The sequence below is a fragment of the Oncorhynchus mykiss genome, chromosome 1, assembly GCF_057628025.1.
Source record: "Oncorhynchus mykiss isolate SJ-2025 chromosome 1, ASM5762802v1, whole genome shotgun sequence".
Classification (NCBI taxonomy): Eukaryota; Metazoa; Chordata; class Actinopteri; order Salmoniformes; family Salmonidae; genus Oncorhynchus; species Oncorhynchus mykiss.
The window spans coordinates 36106891-36122884 of record NC_143022.1 but is presented as its reverse complement, the minus strand read 5'-3'; the positions used below and the strand labels follow the sequence as shown (position 1 = coordinate 36122884).

The 15994-nt window shown below is 42.3% G+C and overlaps 1 protein-coding gene across 3 annotated transcripts; it reads right to left on the bottom strand.

The window, feature by feature from the left end:
* Positions 1 to 315: 315 nt before the first annotated feature.
* On the bottom strand, positions 316 to 14501 carry LOC110521911 (selenide, water dikinase 1). 3 transcript variants are annotated; one of them, XM_021599875.3, is made up of 10 exons: positions 14176 to 14501; positions 11222 to 11350; positions 10910 to 11006; positions 10721 to 10824; positions 7954 to 8061; positions 7703 to 7857; positions 7419 to 7509; positions 2315 to 2414; positions 1833 to 2045; positions 316 to 1740 (listed from the first exon to the last, which is right to left on the bottom strand). In XM_021599875.3, exons 2-10 carry the CDS (start codon positions 11315 to 11317, stop codon positions 1526 to 1528), a joined length of 1179 nt encoding a protein of 392 aa, XP_021455550.1. In that variant the 5' UTR covers positions 11318 to 11350; positions 14176 to 14501; the 3' UTR covers positions 316 to 1525. The 3 variants fall into 3 exon arrangements, with proteins under 3 accessions (XP_021455550.1, XP_021455540.1, XP_021455559.1); XM_021599865.3 differs by having other exon boundaries at positions 14097 to 14227; XM_021599884.3 differs by having other exon boundaries at positions 14162 to 14225.
* Positions 14502 to 15994: the final 1493 nt, after the last annotated feature.

Below are 15994 nucleotides of genomic sequence, written 5' to 3'. Positions count from 1 at the left end.
CCATGTATAATAGAGGAATTACATTCTGGTGTACAAGGTGGTTAGTTACTATATGGCATAATGACAATTTAGGGCTCTATTCAATCTGGATCGCTGAAGTGTTAGATTGCGCGCTGGAAATTGTAGTCTTTTCCGATTGAGCCGACATACAGTTTACCGTGAATGTAGTCTCCACTAATGCTGGAACGTTGCCTTTAAATTTCATTCACGCTGTAATGCTGAACTTCCACAAGTCAGATTGAATAGAGCCCTTGATGTTGCTGTGTAGATGGCTACTTCCTGCTTTAAGAAACAAGATGAGAGAACACACAGTCCTTCAGTGTAAGAGAGGATCCAGTTTTATTTCAGTTTGGAAGCAGTTTTACAACCCTTTATGGTACCAGATATTAGAAAAGGCCTTATATCAGATGACTGGAGAGTATTAAGACTACACTGATCCCAACCAGGATGATTAGAAACAGATTGTAGATTTGAGATACTGTGAACAAAGTACACTACCGGTATACAAATGATGGAACCTCTAGGTACTGGAAGATTATATGGCACATCAGAGGAAGCTCTGCTACAGATGGATACACTGGTATTATTTTCATGGAGAAAAGTGTCAACCAAGACTTGAGTGCTTTCCATTTCACCTGCCTCATCATGACCCCTGCTTCCTGAAAAGGTAGTCAGTCGTACAATGCAACAGAGTTGAGACAGAATGCTCCGACTTCTTCAAAATCCTATTGTGTGATCACATCTCTATAGGTGAGTATATCCAATTATCCCAGGCCGTTGTGTTCTTTTCCTGTAAAATGATTTAATGTCCTTGTTATGCAATGTGAACAGACGGAGTCCACCTCAGGTTCCATCAGTTTGATAGTGCTCTCGTAAAACAACGCAAGAAAATAAAACATTTGGTTTATTTTGGGGGAAAAAATACAAAAAGTGAAAGTAAAAAAAGCAACCCTTACGTTCACACTCTTTAAAGGCATTTTTCAATCTTTCAAGGCATCGCTTATAGCTTTCAACTTGAACTAGGCTTTTGAACTGTACACATAGTGAACGGACAAACAAAAACGCTATCTCGCTACCCATCACTTACACATGCTTAGCACCCTTTAAAAAGAGCCCAAAAGGCAACGGACACCCAGTCTCCAAAAGATTCAAAATGAATCAACAGTATCGGATAATCTTCATCATCATCAATTCTCAAACCCAGAAGCTGCCTGCCTCTACAATTAAACGTAACAGATTACAACAGACACAAAAGGCAAATGGATTTTTACTTTCGTTCTATTCTTTTGAGATAATTTTTCTTTTTAGTTGTGTGATGACCTGCCCCTAAGGCTTCTGTCTGAGGCAGGTGTGCATACACAGCAACCCAGTTAATTGTGTGTGTGTATATATACATACATACACACACACACACACACACACACGTGTATACATTTAACACGCTCTAGTTTAAGAATATGCGAAAAAAGAAAAAAAACGTGTCCGAGCTTGTGGTTCTGGTCTGCGTTGCAGGGGGTGGGGGTTATTATGAGGTTGCGCCGGGTGTGGGATTGACATTCTGTGTGGAGAGCTGAGGAGCGACCTCGATGATTCGTGGTTTATCGATTATGCGGGCAGTGCGGTTGCCCTTCTCCACGATGCCGATGATCCAGGCCTGGTGGCCCTCACCGTATTTAGGAGATTTGATCTCAGCGCAGAAACGAGCTGCCTGCTCCCTGGGAAGACAGATCAACAGACCCCCTACAGGTAGGTAGAGAGAGGTGGGTGATGATTATGTGTGTGAAAGACAAGCAAGAGACAACAGACTGACAAAAACGCCCAGACACACACACCTGATGTCTCAGGGCAGGTTCCGTGCATGAGTCCGAACATATTCCCGCAGGCCTTGGACACAGCTGCCATCTTGGCGAGCACGGGGAGGTTGTGGATGACGAACGACACCTCGCTACGCTGTTGCCGTGCCAATGTCTGGGCGTGGCCCAGGATCCCGAAGCCAGTGATGTCAGTGGCAGCGTGTGCATTGAAGGTGTGCATCAGACCAGCGGCTGTAGAGAGAAAAACAACGACATCAATATTTAAAATCATATTGGTTCAAACAATGGTAGAAGAGAGGAGAGAAGAGAAGAGAAAGAAGGGAGGGAGAACAACTTGAGGATATGTACTTGGTCTGTCGAGTCGGGCTGTGTGTGTGTGTGTGTTTCTAAGACAAATTAAAGCTAACTAATCGTATCAAATGGACAGTATAAATCACGCTTCATTGTCCTTCATGAGGAAAAGTCCAGCCTCAGTATTTTACACACGTGTGCGTGTGTACCTGTCCTGTTGAGCCGGGCCATGTTCATCATGGCTTCTTGATAGGCCAGCTCTACATCCTCCTGAGTCACCACTAGCTTGATCTTATTCCACTTCTCAGGCTGAAGGACAGACAGAGAGACACACACAAACGATATATACAGTACCAGTCAAAAGTTGACACACCTACTCATTCAAGGGTTTTCCCTTTTTTTTTACTATTTTCTACAATATAGAATAGTGAAGACATCAACACTATAAAATAACACATATTGAATCATGTAGTAACCAAAGGTGTTAAATCAAAATATATGAGATTCTTCAAAGTAGCCAACCTTTGCCTTGATGACAGCTTTGCACACTCTTGGCATTCTCTAAACCAGCTTCATGAGGAATGTTTTTCCAACAGTCTTGAAGGAGTTCCCACATATGCTGAGCACTTGTAGGCTGCTTTTCCTCCACTCTGCGGTTTAACTCATCCCAACCCATCTCAACTGGGTTGAGGTCGGGTGAGTGTGGAGGCCAGGTCATCTGATGCAGCACTCCATCACTCTCCTTCTTGGTCAAATAGCCCTTACACATCCTGGAGGTGTGTTTGGGGTCATTGTCCTGTTGAAAAACAAATGATAGTAGGACTAAGCATAAAGCAGAGGGGATGGCGTATGGCTGCTGAATGCTGTGGTAGCCATGCTGATTAAGTGTGCCTTGAATTCTTAATAAAATCACTGACAGTGTCACCAGCAAAGCAACCCCTCACCATCACACCTCCTCCTCCATGCTTCACGGTGGAAACCACAGGCACGTTCACCTACTGTGCGTTTCACAAAGACAGCGGTGGGAACTAAAAATCTCAAATTTGGACTGATCAGACCAAAGGACAGATTTCCACCGGTCTAATGTCCATTGCTTGTGTTTCTTGGCCCAAGCAAGTCTCTTCTTCTTATTGGTGTCCTTTAGTAGTGGTTTATTTACAGCAATTCGGCCATGAAGGCCTGATTCACGCAGTCTCCTCTGAACAGTTGATGTTGAGATGTGTCTGTTACTTGAACTCTGTGAATAATTCATTTGGGCTGCAATCTGAGGCTGGTAACTCTAATGAACTTATCCTCTGCAGCGGGGCTAACTCTGGGTCTTCCATTCCTATGGCGGTCCTCATGAGAGACAGTTAACTCTAATGAACTTATCCTCTGTAGCGGGGCTAACTCTGGGTCTTCCATTCCTATGGCGGTCCTCATGAGAGACAGTTAACTCTAATGAACTTATCCTCTGCAGCGGGGCTAACTCTGGATCTTCCATTCCTATGGCGGTCCTCATGAGAGACAGTTTCAGCATAGCGCTTAATGGTTTTTGCAATTGCACTTGAAGAAACTTTCAAGTTCTTGACATTTTCCGGATTCACTGACCTTCATGTCTTAAAGTAATGATGGAATGCCGTTTCTCTTCGCTTATTTTAGCTGGTCTTGTCATAATATGGACTTGGTCTTTTACCAAATAATATGGACTTTTACCAAATTCTGTATACCACCCCTACCTTGTCACAACACAACTGATTGGCTCAAATGCATTAAGGAAAGAAATTCCACAAATTAACAAGGCACACCTGTTAACTGAAATGGATTCCAGGTGACTTCCTCATGAAGCTGGTTGAGAGAATGCGTGTAAATCTGTCATCTAGGCAAAGTGTGGACACTTTGAAGAAACCATTTAGATTTTTTAAAGACTTTTTTGGTTACTACTACTACTACTATTATTCCATATGTGTTACTTCATAATTTGGATGTCTTCACTATTATTTTACAATGTAGAAAACTGTAAAATAAAGGAAAACCCTGGAATGAGTAGGTGTCCAAACTTATGACTGTACATACATACACAGTGCAATTGGGAAATATTCAGACCCCTTGACTTTATCAACATTTTGTTATGTTACAGCTTTTTCTAAAAATGTTTTTATATATACAGTGCCTTGCGAAAGTATTCGGCCCCCTTGAACTTTGCGACCTTTTTCCCACATTTCAGGCTTCAAACATAAAGATATAAAACTGTATTTTTTTGTGAAGAATCAACAACAAGTGGGACACAATCATGAAGTGGAACAACATTTATTGGATATTTCAAAGTTTTTTAACAAATCAAAAACTGAAAAATTGGGCGTGCAAAATTATTCAGCCCCTTTACTTTCAGTGCAGCAAACTCTCTCCAGAAGTTCAGTGAGGATCTCTGAATGATCCAATGTTGACCTAAATGACTAATGATGATAAATACAATCCACCTGTGTGTAATCAAGTCTCCGTATAAATGCACCTGCACTGTGGTAGTCTCAGAGGTCCGTTAAAAGCGCAGAGAGCATCATGAAGAACAAGGAACACACCAGGCAGGTCCGAGATACTGTTGTGAAGAAGTTTAAAGCCGGATTTGGATACAACAAGATTTCCCAAACTTTAAACATCCCAAGGAGCACTGTGCAAGCGATAATATTGAAATGGAAGGAGTATCAGACCACTGCAAATCTACCAAGACCTGGCCGTCCCTCTAAACTTTCAGCTCATACAAGGAGAAGACTGATCAGAGATGCAGCCAAGAGGCCCATGATCACTCTGGATGAACTGCAGAGATCTACAGCTGAGGTGGGAGAGACTGTCCATAGGACAACAATCAGTCGTATATTGCACAAATCTGGCCTTTATGGAAGAGTGGCAAGAAGAAAGCCATTTCTTAAAGATATCCATAAAAAGTGTTGTTTAAAGTTTGCCACAAGCCACCTGGGAGACACACCAAACATGTGGAAGAAGGTGCTCTGGTCAGATGAAACCAAAATTGAACTTTTTGGCAACAATGCAAAACGTTATGTTTGGCGTAAAAGCAACACAGCTGAACACACCATCCCCACTGTCAAACATGGTGGTGACAGCATCATGGTTTGGGCCTGCTTTTCTTTAGCAGGGACAGGGAAGATGGTTAAAATTGATGGGAAGATGGATGGAGCCAAATACAGGACCATTCTGGAAGAAAACCTGGAATGGTTCAAAAATAAACATATCCAGGTGTTAGAATGGCCAAGTCAAAGTCCAGACCTGAATCCAATCGAGAATCTGTGGAAAGAACTGAAAACTGCTGTTCACAAATGCTCTCCATCCAACCTCACTGAGCTCGAGCTGTTTTGCAAGGAGGAATGGGAAAAAATGTCAGTCTCTCGATGTGCAAAACTGATAGAGACATACCCCAAGCGACTTACAGCTGTAATCGCAGCTAAAGGTGGCGCTACAAAGTATTAACTTAAGGGGGCTGAATAATTTTGCACGCCCAATTTTTCAGTTCTTGATTTGTTAAAAAAGTTTGAAATATCCAATAAATGTCGTTCCACTTCATGATTGTGTCCCACTTGTTGTTGATTCTTCACAAAAAAATACAGTTTTATATCTTTATGTTTGAAGCCTGAAATGTGGCAAAAGGTCGCAAAGTTCAAGGGGGCCGAATACTTTCGCAAGGCACTGTGTATATATATATATATATATATATATATAAATAAATCCTTATCAATCTACACACAATACCCATTAATCACAAAGCAAAAGCAGGTTTTTATAATTTTTGTAAATGTATTAAAATAAAACTAAAATAAAATAATACATTTACATAAGTATTCAGACCATTTACTCTGTACTTTGTTGAGGGCACCTTTGGCAGCAATTACAGCCTTGACTCTTCTTGGGTAGAACGCTACAAAGTTGGGGAGCGTTGCTGCACATCTATTTTCAGGTCTCTCCAGAGATGTTCGATTGGGTTCAAGTCCGGGCTCTGGCTGGATCACTCAAGGACATTCAGAAACGTGTCCCGAAGCCACTCTTGCATTGTCTTGGCTGTGTGCTTAGGGTTGTTCTCCTGTTGGAAGGTTAACCTTCGCCCCAGTCTGAGGTCCTGAGCATTCTGGAGCAGGTTTTCATCAAGGATCTCTCTGTACTTTGCTCCATTCATCTTTGCCTCGATCCTGAATAGTCTCCCAGTCCCTACTGCTGAAGAACATCTACACAGGATGAGGCTTCCACAACCATGCTTCACCGTAGGGATGGTGCCAGGTTTCCTCCAGACAGGACGTTTGGCATTCAGGCCAAAGAGTTCAATCTTGGTTTCATCAGACCAGAGAATCTTGTTTCTCATGGTCTGAGAGTCTTTAGGTGCCTTTTAGCAAACTTCAAGCAGGCTGTCATGTGCCTTTTACTGAGGAGTGACTTCCGTCTGGCCACTCTACTTTAAAGGACTGATTGGTGGAGTGCTGCAGAGATGGTTGTCCTTCTGGAAGGTTCTCCCATCTCCACAGTGGAACTCTGGAGCTCTGTCAGAGTGACCATTGGGTTCTTGGTCACTTCCCTGACCAAGGCCCTTCTGCCCCGATTGCTCCGTTTGTCCAGGTGGCCAGCTCTAGAAAGAGTCTTGGTGGTTCCAATCTTCTTCCATTTAGGAATGATGGAGGCCACTGTGTACTTGGGGACCTTCAATGCTGCAGAAATATTTTGGTACACTTTCCCAGATCTGTGCCTCGACACAATCCTGTCTATGAGCTCTACGGACAATTCCTTTTGACCTCATGGCTTGGTTTTTGCTCTGACATGCACTGTCAACTGTGGGACCTTATATAGACAGAGGTGTGCCTTTACAAATCATGTCCAATCAATTGAATTTACCACAGGTGGACTCTAATCAAGTTTTAGAAACATTTCAAAGGAAACAGGACGCACCTGAGCTCAATTTCGAGTCTCATAGCGAAGGGTCTGAATACTCATGTAAATAAGGCATAATAATACATTTGCAAAAAAAATTCAAAACCTGTTTTAGCTTTGTTGTTATGGGGTATTGTGGGTAGATTTTTCAAGAATAAGAATAAGGCTGTAACGTAACAAAATGTGGAAAAAGTAAAGTGGTCTGAATACTTTCCGAAGGCACTGTATACATACACACGACATTAGACCACTTTGAATTAATGAAAACCACCGATAAAGCTTTAACTCGACTGTAGAGGTTGATATTTTGGAACAAATACAGACACCTTGTTTGTTGACATTTTAGTGTTGAAGTTACAATATAGGCTATTAAATCAAATGAAAGGTGGTTTGTCTGTTGACACTTACGATGTCCAGCCACTGGTGTACAGCCACAGCCACCTGAGTCCCCAGAGGTTTGGTGAGCACCAACACATCTCCTGGCACTGCGTTATCTGGCCTGGGAGACAGCAGAGAACACATCAACATGATCAATTCTGATTTCATGACTATCACAACGCAAAACACAGCTCACATGAACAAACTAGCAATAGTTCAGAGGCTTAAACAGAGAACAAAAACGAGACGGAGAGAGCGACCGAGAGGGGGCAAGAGTTGGACAAGAGGGTAGCTGTCTATGAGAGCGTTCTTACATGATGAACTCATTGGGTTGACAGACGGTGGTGGCCACACCCCCCATGACCACCCAGGGGTTAAGCACCGTCTGTCCCCCTGTCACAGACGTGCCTGCTTCCTCTGACGCGTCTTTGAAACCCTGGATGATCAGAGGCATCACCTTGTCCCGCTCCTGACAGGGAAATAGAGAAAGGAGAGGGACAATTTAGTGGCTGGGTGCTAGCCATTGGTGGTGGTGGTGGTGTGTGTGTGTGTTAATGCAATTTACCTTTTCTGACAGTTTGTTACTGATCCCCAGTAGCATCAGCATGTTGTCACATTCCGTCACTCCCATGGCATACAGGTCACTTAGAACATTGGCACACGCAATTCGCCCCTACAGACAGTTATCAAGAAGGCATTATTGACATGATTTAGAAACACTACATGACCAAAAGTAGGTGGAGAACTGCTCGTCGAACGTCTCAATCCAAAATCATGGGCATTTATATGGAGTTGGTTCTCCCCTTTGCTGCTATAACAGCGTCTACTCTTCTGGGAAGGCTTTCCACTAGATGTTGGAACATTGCTGTGGGGACTTGCTTCCCATTCAGCCACAAGAGCATTAGTGAGGTCGGGCGATGAGACGTGGCTCACAGTATGCGTTCCAATTAATCCCAAAGGTGTTCAATGGGGTTTAGGTGTGAGGTCAGGGCTCTGTGCAGGCCATTCAAGTTCTTCCACACCGATCTCGACAAACCATTTCTGTATGGACCTCGCTTTGTGCATCGGGGCATTGTCATGCTGAAACAGGAAAGGGCCTTCCCCAAACTGTTGCCACAAAGTTGGAAGCACAGAATCTTCTATAATGTCATTGTATGCTGTAGCGTTAAGATTTCCCTTTACTGAAACAAAGGGGCCTAGCCCAAACCATGAAAAACAGCCCCAGACCATTATTCCTCCTCCACCAAACTTTACAGTTGGCACTATGCATTGGAGCGGGTAGAGTTCTCCTGGCATCCACCAAAGCCAGATTTGTCTGTCAGACTGCCAGATGGTGATACATCACTCCAGAGAACGCGTTTCCACTGCTCCAGAGTCCAATATCGACGAGCTTTACACCACTCCAGCCGACGGTCTTGGAAACCGATCTCATGAAGCTCCTGACGAACAGTTATTGTGCTGACGTTGCTTGCAGAGGCAGTTTGGAACTCATTAGTGAGTGTTGCAACTGAGGACAGATTAATTTTATGCGCTTCAGCACTCGGCGGTCCCATTCTGTGAGCATGTGAGGCCTACCACTCTGTGGCTCTTCAGTAAGGCCATTCAAATATCAATGTTTGTCTATGGAGATTGCATGGCTGTGTGTTCCATTTTATACACCTGTCAGGAACGGTGTGGCCGAAATAGCCAAATCCACTAATTTGAAGGGGTGTCCACATACTTTTGTATATATAGTGTATGAATGAAGATAACACATACTCCGCTCAGGGTGAAAGACTCCTGTCCAAAGCTCTCCGTAACTATTCAATCTACAGTGCATTCGGAAAGTATTCAGACCCCTTGACTTTTCCCCACAATTTGTGGAATTAAATAAAAAATGTTCCTCATCAGTCTACACACACTACCATCTACCCCATAATGACAAAGCAAGAACAGGTTTTTAGAAATGTTCGCAAAATTATTTTTTTAAATACCTTATTTACATGAGTATTCAGACCCTATGAGACTCAAAATTGAGCTCAGGTGCATCCTGTTTCCTTTGAAATGTTTCTAAAACATGATTGGAGTCCACCTGTGGAACATTCAATTGATTGGACATGATTTGGAAAGGCACACACCCATCTACATAAATGTCTCACAGTTGACAGTGCATGTCAGACCAGTAAACAAGCCATGAGGTCAAAGGAATTGTCTGCAGAGCTCCGAGACAGGATTGTGTTGAGGCACAGATCTGGGGAAGGGTAGAACTGGCCGCCCGGCAAACTGAGCAATCGGGGCAGAAGGGCCTTGATCATGGAGGTGACCAAGAACCCAATGATCACTGACAGAGTTCCAGAGTTCCTCTGTGTAGATGGGAGAACCTTCCAGAAGGGCAACCATCTCTACAGCACTCCACCAATCAGGCCTTTACGGTAGAGTTGCCAGACAGAAGCCACTCCTCAGTAAAAGGCACATGACAGCCCGCTTGGAGTTTGCCAAAATGCACCTAAAGGACTCTCAGATCATGAGTAACAAGATTCTCTGGTCTGATGAAACCAAGATTGAACTCTTTGGCCTGAATGCCAAGCGTCACCTCTGGAGGAAACCTGGCACCATTGCTACGGTGAAGCATGGTGGTGGCAGCATCATGCTGTAGAGATGTTTTCAGCGGCAGGGACTGGGAGACTAGTCAGGATTGAGGGCAAGATGAATAAAGCAAAGTACAGAGAGATCCTTGATGAAAACTTGCTCCAGAGTGCTCAGGACCTCAGACTGGGGTGAAGGTTCATCTACCAACAGGACAACAACCTTAAGCACACAGCCAAGACAACGCAGGAGTGACTGAATGTCTGAGTGACCCAGCCAGAGCCCAGACTTGAACCGGATCTAACCTCTCTGGAGAGACCTGAAAATAGCTGTGCAGCGACGCTCCCCATCCAACCTGACAGAGCTTGAAAGGCTCTGCACAGCGGAATGGGAGAAACTCCCCAAATACAGCTGTGCCAACCTTGTAGCGTCAGACCTGAGGCTGTAATCACTGCCAAAGGTGCTTCAACAAAGTACTGATAAAGGCTCTGCATACTTATATAAATGTGATATTTCCCGTTTTTAATTTTTTATACATTTGTCTAAAAACCTGTTTTTGCTTCGTCATTATTTGGTATTGTGTGTAGATTGAGAGGGGAAAACGATTTAATCAATTTTAGAAAAAGGCTGTAACGTAACAAAATGTGGAAAAAGTCAAGAGGTCTGAATAACTTTCAGAATTCACTGTATATGATATTCACAGGACCTAAAGCATGTGGTATAGCTGAAAACAGTAACACAAAGAGTGGTACAGAATGAGAACATACCATCATGTAGGGGTCGTCCACTATGGGGTAGATGTAGTCTGTCGTCTGGACGAGAGAAAGGCCCCCGTGTCGGAGGGGGATGACACAGGTGTCCATACCAATGCCTGCATAGAACAGAGTTATTATTAAACTGTAAAAGTTATCTAAAGAATGGATGTGAATAAAGTGCATATGTGTATGTGTTCATACCAAGTCTGGGCATGACAGCCCCAAGGAACTGTTCATCCTCCTGATAGTGGTTCTCCTGCAGGGCTTCTAGAAGCTTCTGTAGCACATCCTGGGGCACCTATGGAATAACAAGCAGATTACCTTAGAAGTACAAGTCAAGCATAATCATAATCATCCTAATGTTAACATTTGTAGTGCTTCTCACACTCATCACAGTTTACATTGTATAGTTATGAGCATAGAGTAAATGTCTGCTCGTTGCTCCCAAACATTATTTAATATTGAAGCTAAGGATACAGCAAATAATATTCGTAAGCAGCGTAGAAAACCCACCTTGCAGCCCGTTCCTTTGAGCTCAGTGAAGCGTGTGAGTCTGAAGCTCTTGTCTAGCTCATAGCTCTCTGGGTTAAACGACTCTCTGACAGACATGGCTGGAAACACTTTGGGATCTCAGTCAATAACCTGAGGTGGACAGAAGAGCGGGAACGGGGAAGAGAGGAGAGAGGGATGAGAAACATGTCTGGAGTAATGCTGGACATTCACCACTGACTACACCTCTACTCTGTTCAACCAATCAGCATCTGGGATCGGGATACAGTGACTTAGGATAACGGAACAGAGAAGGACTGAGGGATGAGTGAAGGAGAGAGAGTAAAACATGAAATATCCAGTTGTTGTGTAACTACGACTAAACTGAAAAGGTACAGGTATTTGGTTAAAATGTATCCTTGTGTATCAATAGTGTGGAAGAATGTTGAAGAATGATTGACTACGTTATAGTGCTATTAATGGAGATTAGGTTATAACTCCAAAATGTCCAAAGTGAGAACTTGCAAATACCTAATACAACCAAAACTGCCTATTAATTTATGTATCGTTTAGTGGCTGAATCAGTTGATTCATGTTTTTAATTTGTTTCGAAACCCTATCTAAAAATCAATCATAAATGAATTACTCAAAATAGATTTGAGGGAAAAAGTGAACTTCTTAGAAAAGTCAGAGCTGTTTAAAGTAGGATAAATCCATCTAGACAGATTGTTTCAAAGACAGTATTGCTAAATCTTATTTGATTGTTCTAGTGAGCTGCCTACCAGGGATGTAGTGCTGCCATAGGGCTGCATGGGGAGCACAGGCAGAGCCGCAATTTCAGAATACAAAGCTGGTGAAAATATTTCTGGAAATGTATTCTGATCAATTCTATTTAATTACCACTCAAATTCCATGAAAATTATAGTAAATGAATATGTAAGCTATAGTAGCCTATAGGTAGGTAAATGGTGGTTTCTTCCCTGCCTTCCCTCTCTCTGGCGTGTGTGCAGAAGCAAGTCGGTCGGAAGCTTGACCACTTTGTGCGGGCCAAAACCAACGTAACAAGCCACAGACAGAAAACTACCAGGTGTTGCTAAAACAGCTGTCCTCAAAACAGGTTGTTATGGACTTCGGGATCACGTACGATGCACTTGAACTCGCCCTACTGTCCGAGTGCTTAGCTTACAGAAACGTACCACCCCTATTCCATATGCAAACAAACGGATCCACCCCATGACTCATCAAACTAACAAGATCTAATAACCAAATTCACTGTGCCTGCCTTGATGTTCAGAAAACTCCACGGACCCCTCTTCAGTAGTGGAACCCAGAACGATGTGTGACCACTTGGTTAAGGTGCAGTCCTTTCACCACCACGATTCAAAGGGCCCTCAAATCGCTTAAAATAACCCTCAACGAGATATCTTGCCCATGCTAAGTCCTACTCATCACTTAGTATTATTACAAATAGAAGATGATCAGTTCTCACATTGGTGATTGTTTAGTAATCAAAGCTGAATCAATGCCTTGCAAGCTCACAATTATTAATTAGTATGTTACATAACAGAACTGAAAATAATAGTAGGGCCTATACACTGTAGCTTTGTAGCAGATTAAAGCAGATGTGTTACACCAAAAACACCTCCTCAGTAATTTCTTATCTGAAGCTGAAGTCATTTTTTCCCCTCGTGGCCAAAACTAGGCAGGATATAGGTCTATGTTTTGATTGAAACAATATAGGTCTACAAGAAAGGCTAATAGTTCATTAACACCATCTGCTTTAATTAAGAAAAGTAAGAAACAGTAATTCAAGAAGATCAAAATACATATACCCATGAAATTTATTGAGATCAAATGGATTGGCATGCAGTTTGGAGTGTCCACTGGTAAAACGTGAAGATTTAACATTCACAACTGGCATATATTGAAATGAGGTATGCCAAACTTGGTGTTTATGAGTATTAAATGTTCTGACAATATGTGTGGGCATAGGAAGACGTTACATTTGGAGGATGCATTTTATGCATAGGCCTGTTCTACAATGATATTAATTAAATAGGCTAAATATGTTGGTGCAAACTTTAATTGAGAAATGATGACATCATTTAAATTTTAAAAAATCGCTCCCTCCCCTAAAACAAATAGCACTACATCACTGTTTACAAACACCTTTAAGGAAATAGAATCAGACCTAACTCATGTAATTTCTTTGATAAATACAACAGAAAATCCCAGCCGCAGGCTAGGACTAGGAGCAAACTTTCCCTGTGTGATCGAGCCTGTATTTCATCATGGCTCTGGCTAAATTGTTGCGCTCAGGGCCTAGTTTGAAACGGTTTAACAGGGGCGTTTTGGAGGCTCCTGAAACAGTGCGAGGAGGATGTGAAGTTGGGCTAGTGTGCGCCAGCTCCAGTTAAATCATGCACCAGTCATTTGCAGCCAACTTTCAACTTCAGCAGTCAAAAGTTGGAAATATTAACTATCTACAGACAGTAAAACATGATGTTAACAATAATTCGGTGGGCTAGCTGCAAGACAGGAAAAGCCCACCGATTTGAACAAACCTGCCTGAGAGCTAACGTTTGCTAATCAAAGAGTTAACTATCAATCAAGTATGACTGATTGGGCCTCATACAGGATTTTAAAAAAACGTACAGAATAGTACTGTATTCATCATTTCAGTTATAGAAACCAGAACAATAAGGAGCATTTTATGGTTCGAAGTAAGCGGGAGGCGCAGTGTATAAAAATGTCGGCGGTGGAAAAAATTAACCCCTTCGTGTCCAGCGCCATGCGAGACGTGCAACAACAGACTTTGTAACAATAAAATAGCGCCATACATGCAACTTGCACACCGTTTGTCATCATATGCTGCCTACGATATATTTAAAGTACCCACCCTTGCATTTACAGGGCTGACGCGGAGGTGTATTCCTATAACATTTCCCCTTTAATTGCTCTCACCAGTTTATCCTTACCGGTTTTGCTTTAGCTTCGGGTCTCCCGATACAAGAGAAGGGACCGTACCAGAATGCATTTGGAGTAAATCGGGTGCCTCTGAAGATAGCCTGACGAAAAATACATTCCTTTTTATTTCTTGTTATACAACAGAATATTACATTTATTCGGCGTTGGGAGGTGCATAAAATAAATAGATGTACATGCGTCAGATTATATCGCAACGTGAGGAAAGTAATCACAACTGGGGAGTTTTTTTGATTAAGCACGAGCAAAAATACTATTTTGTCTGTGGCACGAGATCACAAAGGGTCCTTCACAAGGAGACTGGCGGTTTTACCTCCCCTTTAAAGAACCGCAGAGTCTGGCAATAAAAAGTCAACAATGGATTGTACCTTTAATTTAGTATTTTCCCTCCAATGTGATCCCTCACATCAGTAGCATTACATATGCTGTAATCTAGTTTATTGTATTCACAGTATAAACAGTGCATGCGTAATGTTATATGATTGTACATTCAATGTTAAATTACCTCTGAATTCCAGTATATGTTCAGTAGGCTATCGTTTTTTTTATAAAACGTGTCATTGGTGCGTGGTTTTAACCATGTGGGAAAAGACTGATAACTTTGCAAATGAATGACTGAATGAATGATTTGCATTAATCGACTTGCTAAATTTATTTTTAATTAGGTCTTACAATTATACTCATAATATGTCAGCACAAAGGCATTGATGCATCTGGAACTACTGAGTGGTGCTGATATGAGGGTTAAGCAATGGGAACATAAACTATAATTTATAGTAGACAATTCATAATGTCTAGGGGCACGTTCGAGTGGATCATTTTTGTAAAGTTGGTGACCATCTTTCAAAGTATATTGCATTATGGGGTTAAAAATGTCAGACTAGCGCCTACATGTCGACTGTATGAACTTTACAAAAATCATGTGATCAAAGGTTATTTAAGGTTTTGGTCGTGTTCCCCGGCTCAGACGTTGCATACCACGTCAACCGCAGTTGGGCACAATATTGCTATAACATATGATGCGGTTAGCTGATACGTAACATATTAAGGTGTTTTAAGATCTGGCAGGCGTAAGCAGCGTCTGATCAGAGGAACGGAACTTTTGACTGCAGTCGACTGCAAGTTTCTGCAGTTGTTACCAACTTCATCCTGCAGCCATCACTTGCATTGCGGGAGACTATTGCTAACCAATCATTACGGTGTTTTTGTTTGACCCACGCGAATGTGGCCGAAGACATGACGGAAACAGGAAACAACTTTGCCGTGATTCCTGTATACAGTGGATATGTACAAATGAATGTGATATTTGATGCTCTCTCACTGATTGATTGTACAATGTACACACATATGATTTCAGTTTGTGAGTGTGTGATGTAAGGGTTGGAGCCATGTTTATTTCGACATTACAAAGAAAAATGTTTATAAACAAATGAAACACTGGAATGTGAGCCTTGCTGTTGGAAAACTACATTAGTGTACGACTTTCGGATATCGCAGATACACCTTTCCCGACTTCATTCCGCAACTTTTGTCTACAGTCAGTTGCTTTCGCCTTACCAGTCAAACGCACCCAAGATGTTTCCACCTGTCTGTGGTAAGGAGAGGAGGCGTTTGATATGTTCCAACAGAACCAGAATGGTGTTGGGCTCCTGGCAAACACTAGATGGAGAAAATCACTGTTTTAAAAATGTTTAAACTTTTGATGATGTCATCGGGTAGAACTTTTTGACTTTGTATTGGTATTGTGCTGGAGAAAGTGAAAATTAGGTTGGAAAGTGGTGGAATTGCCCTTTAACTCAAACCCTAATTTCA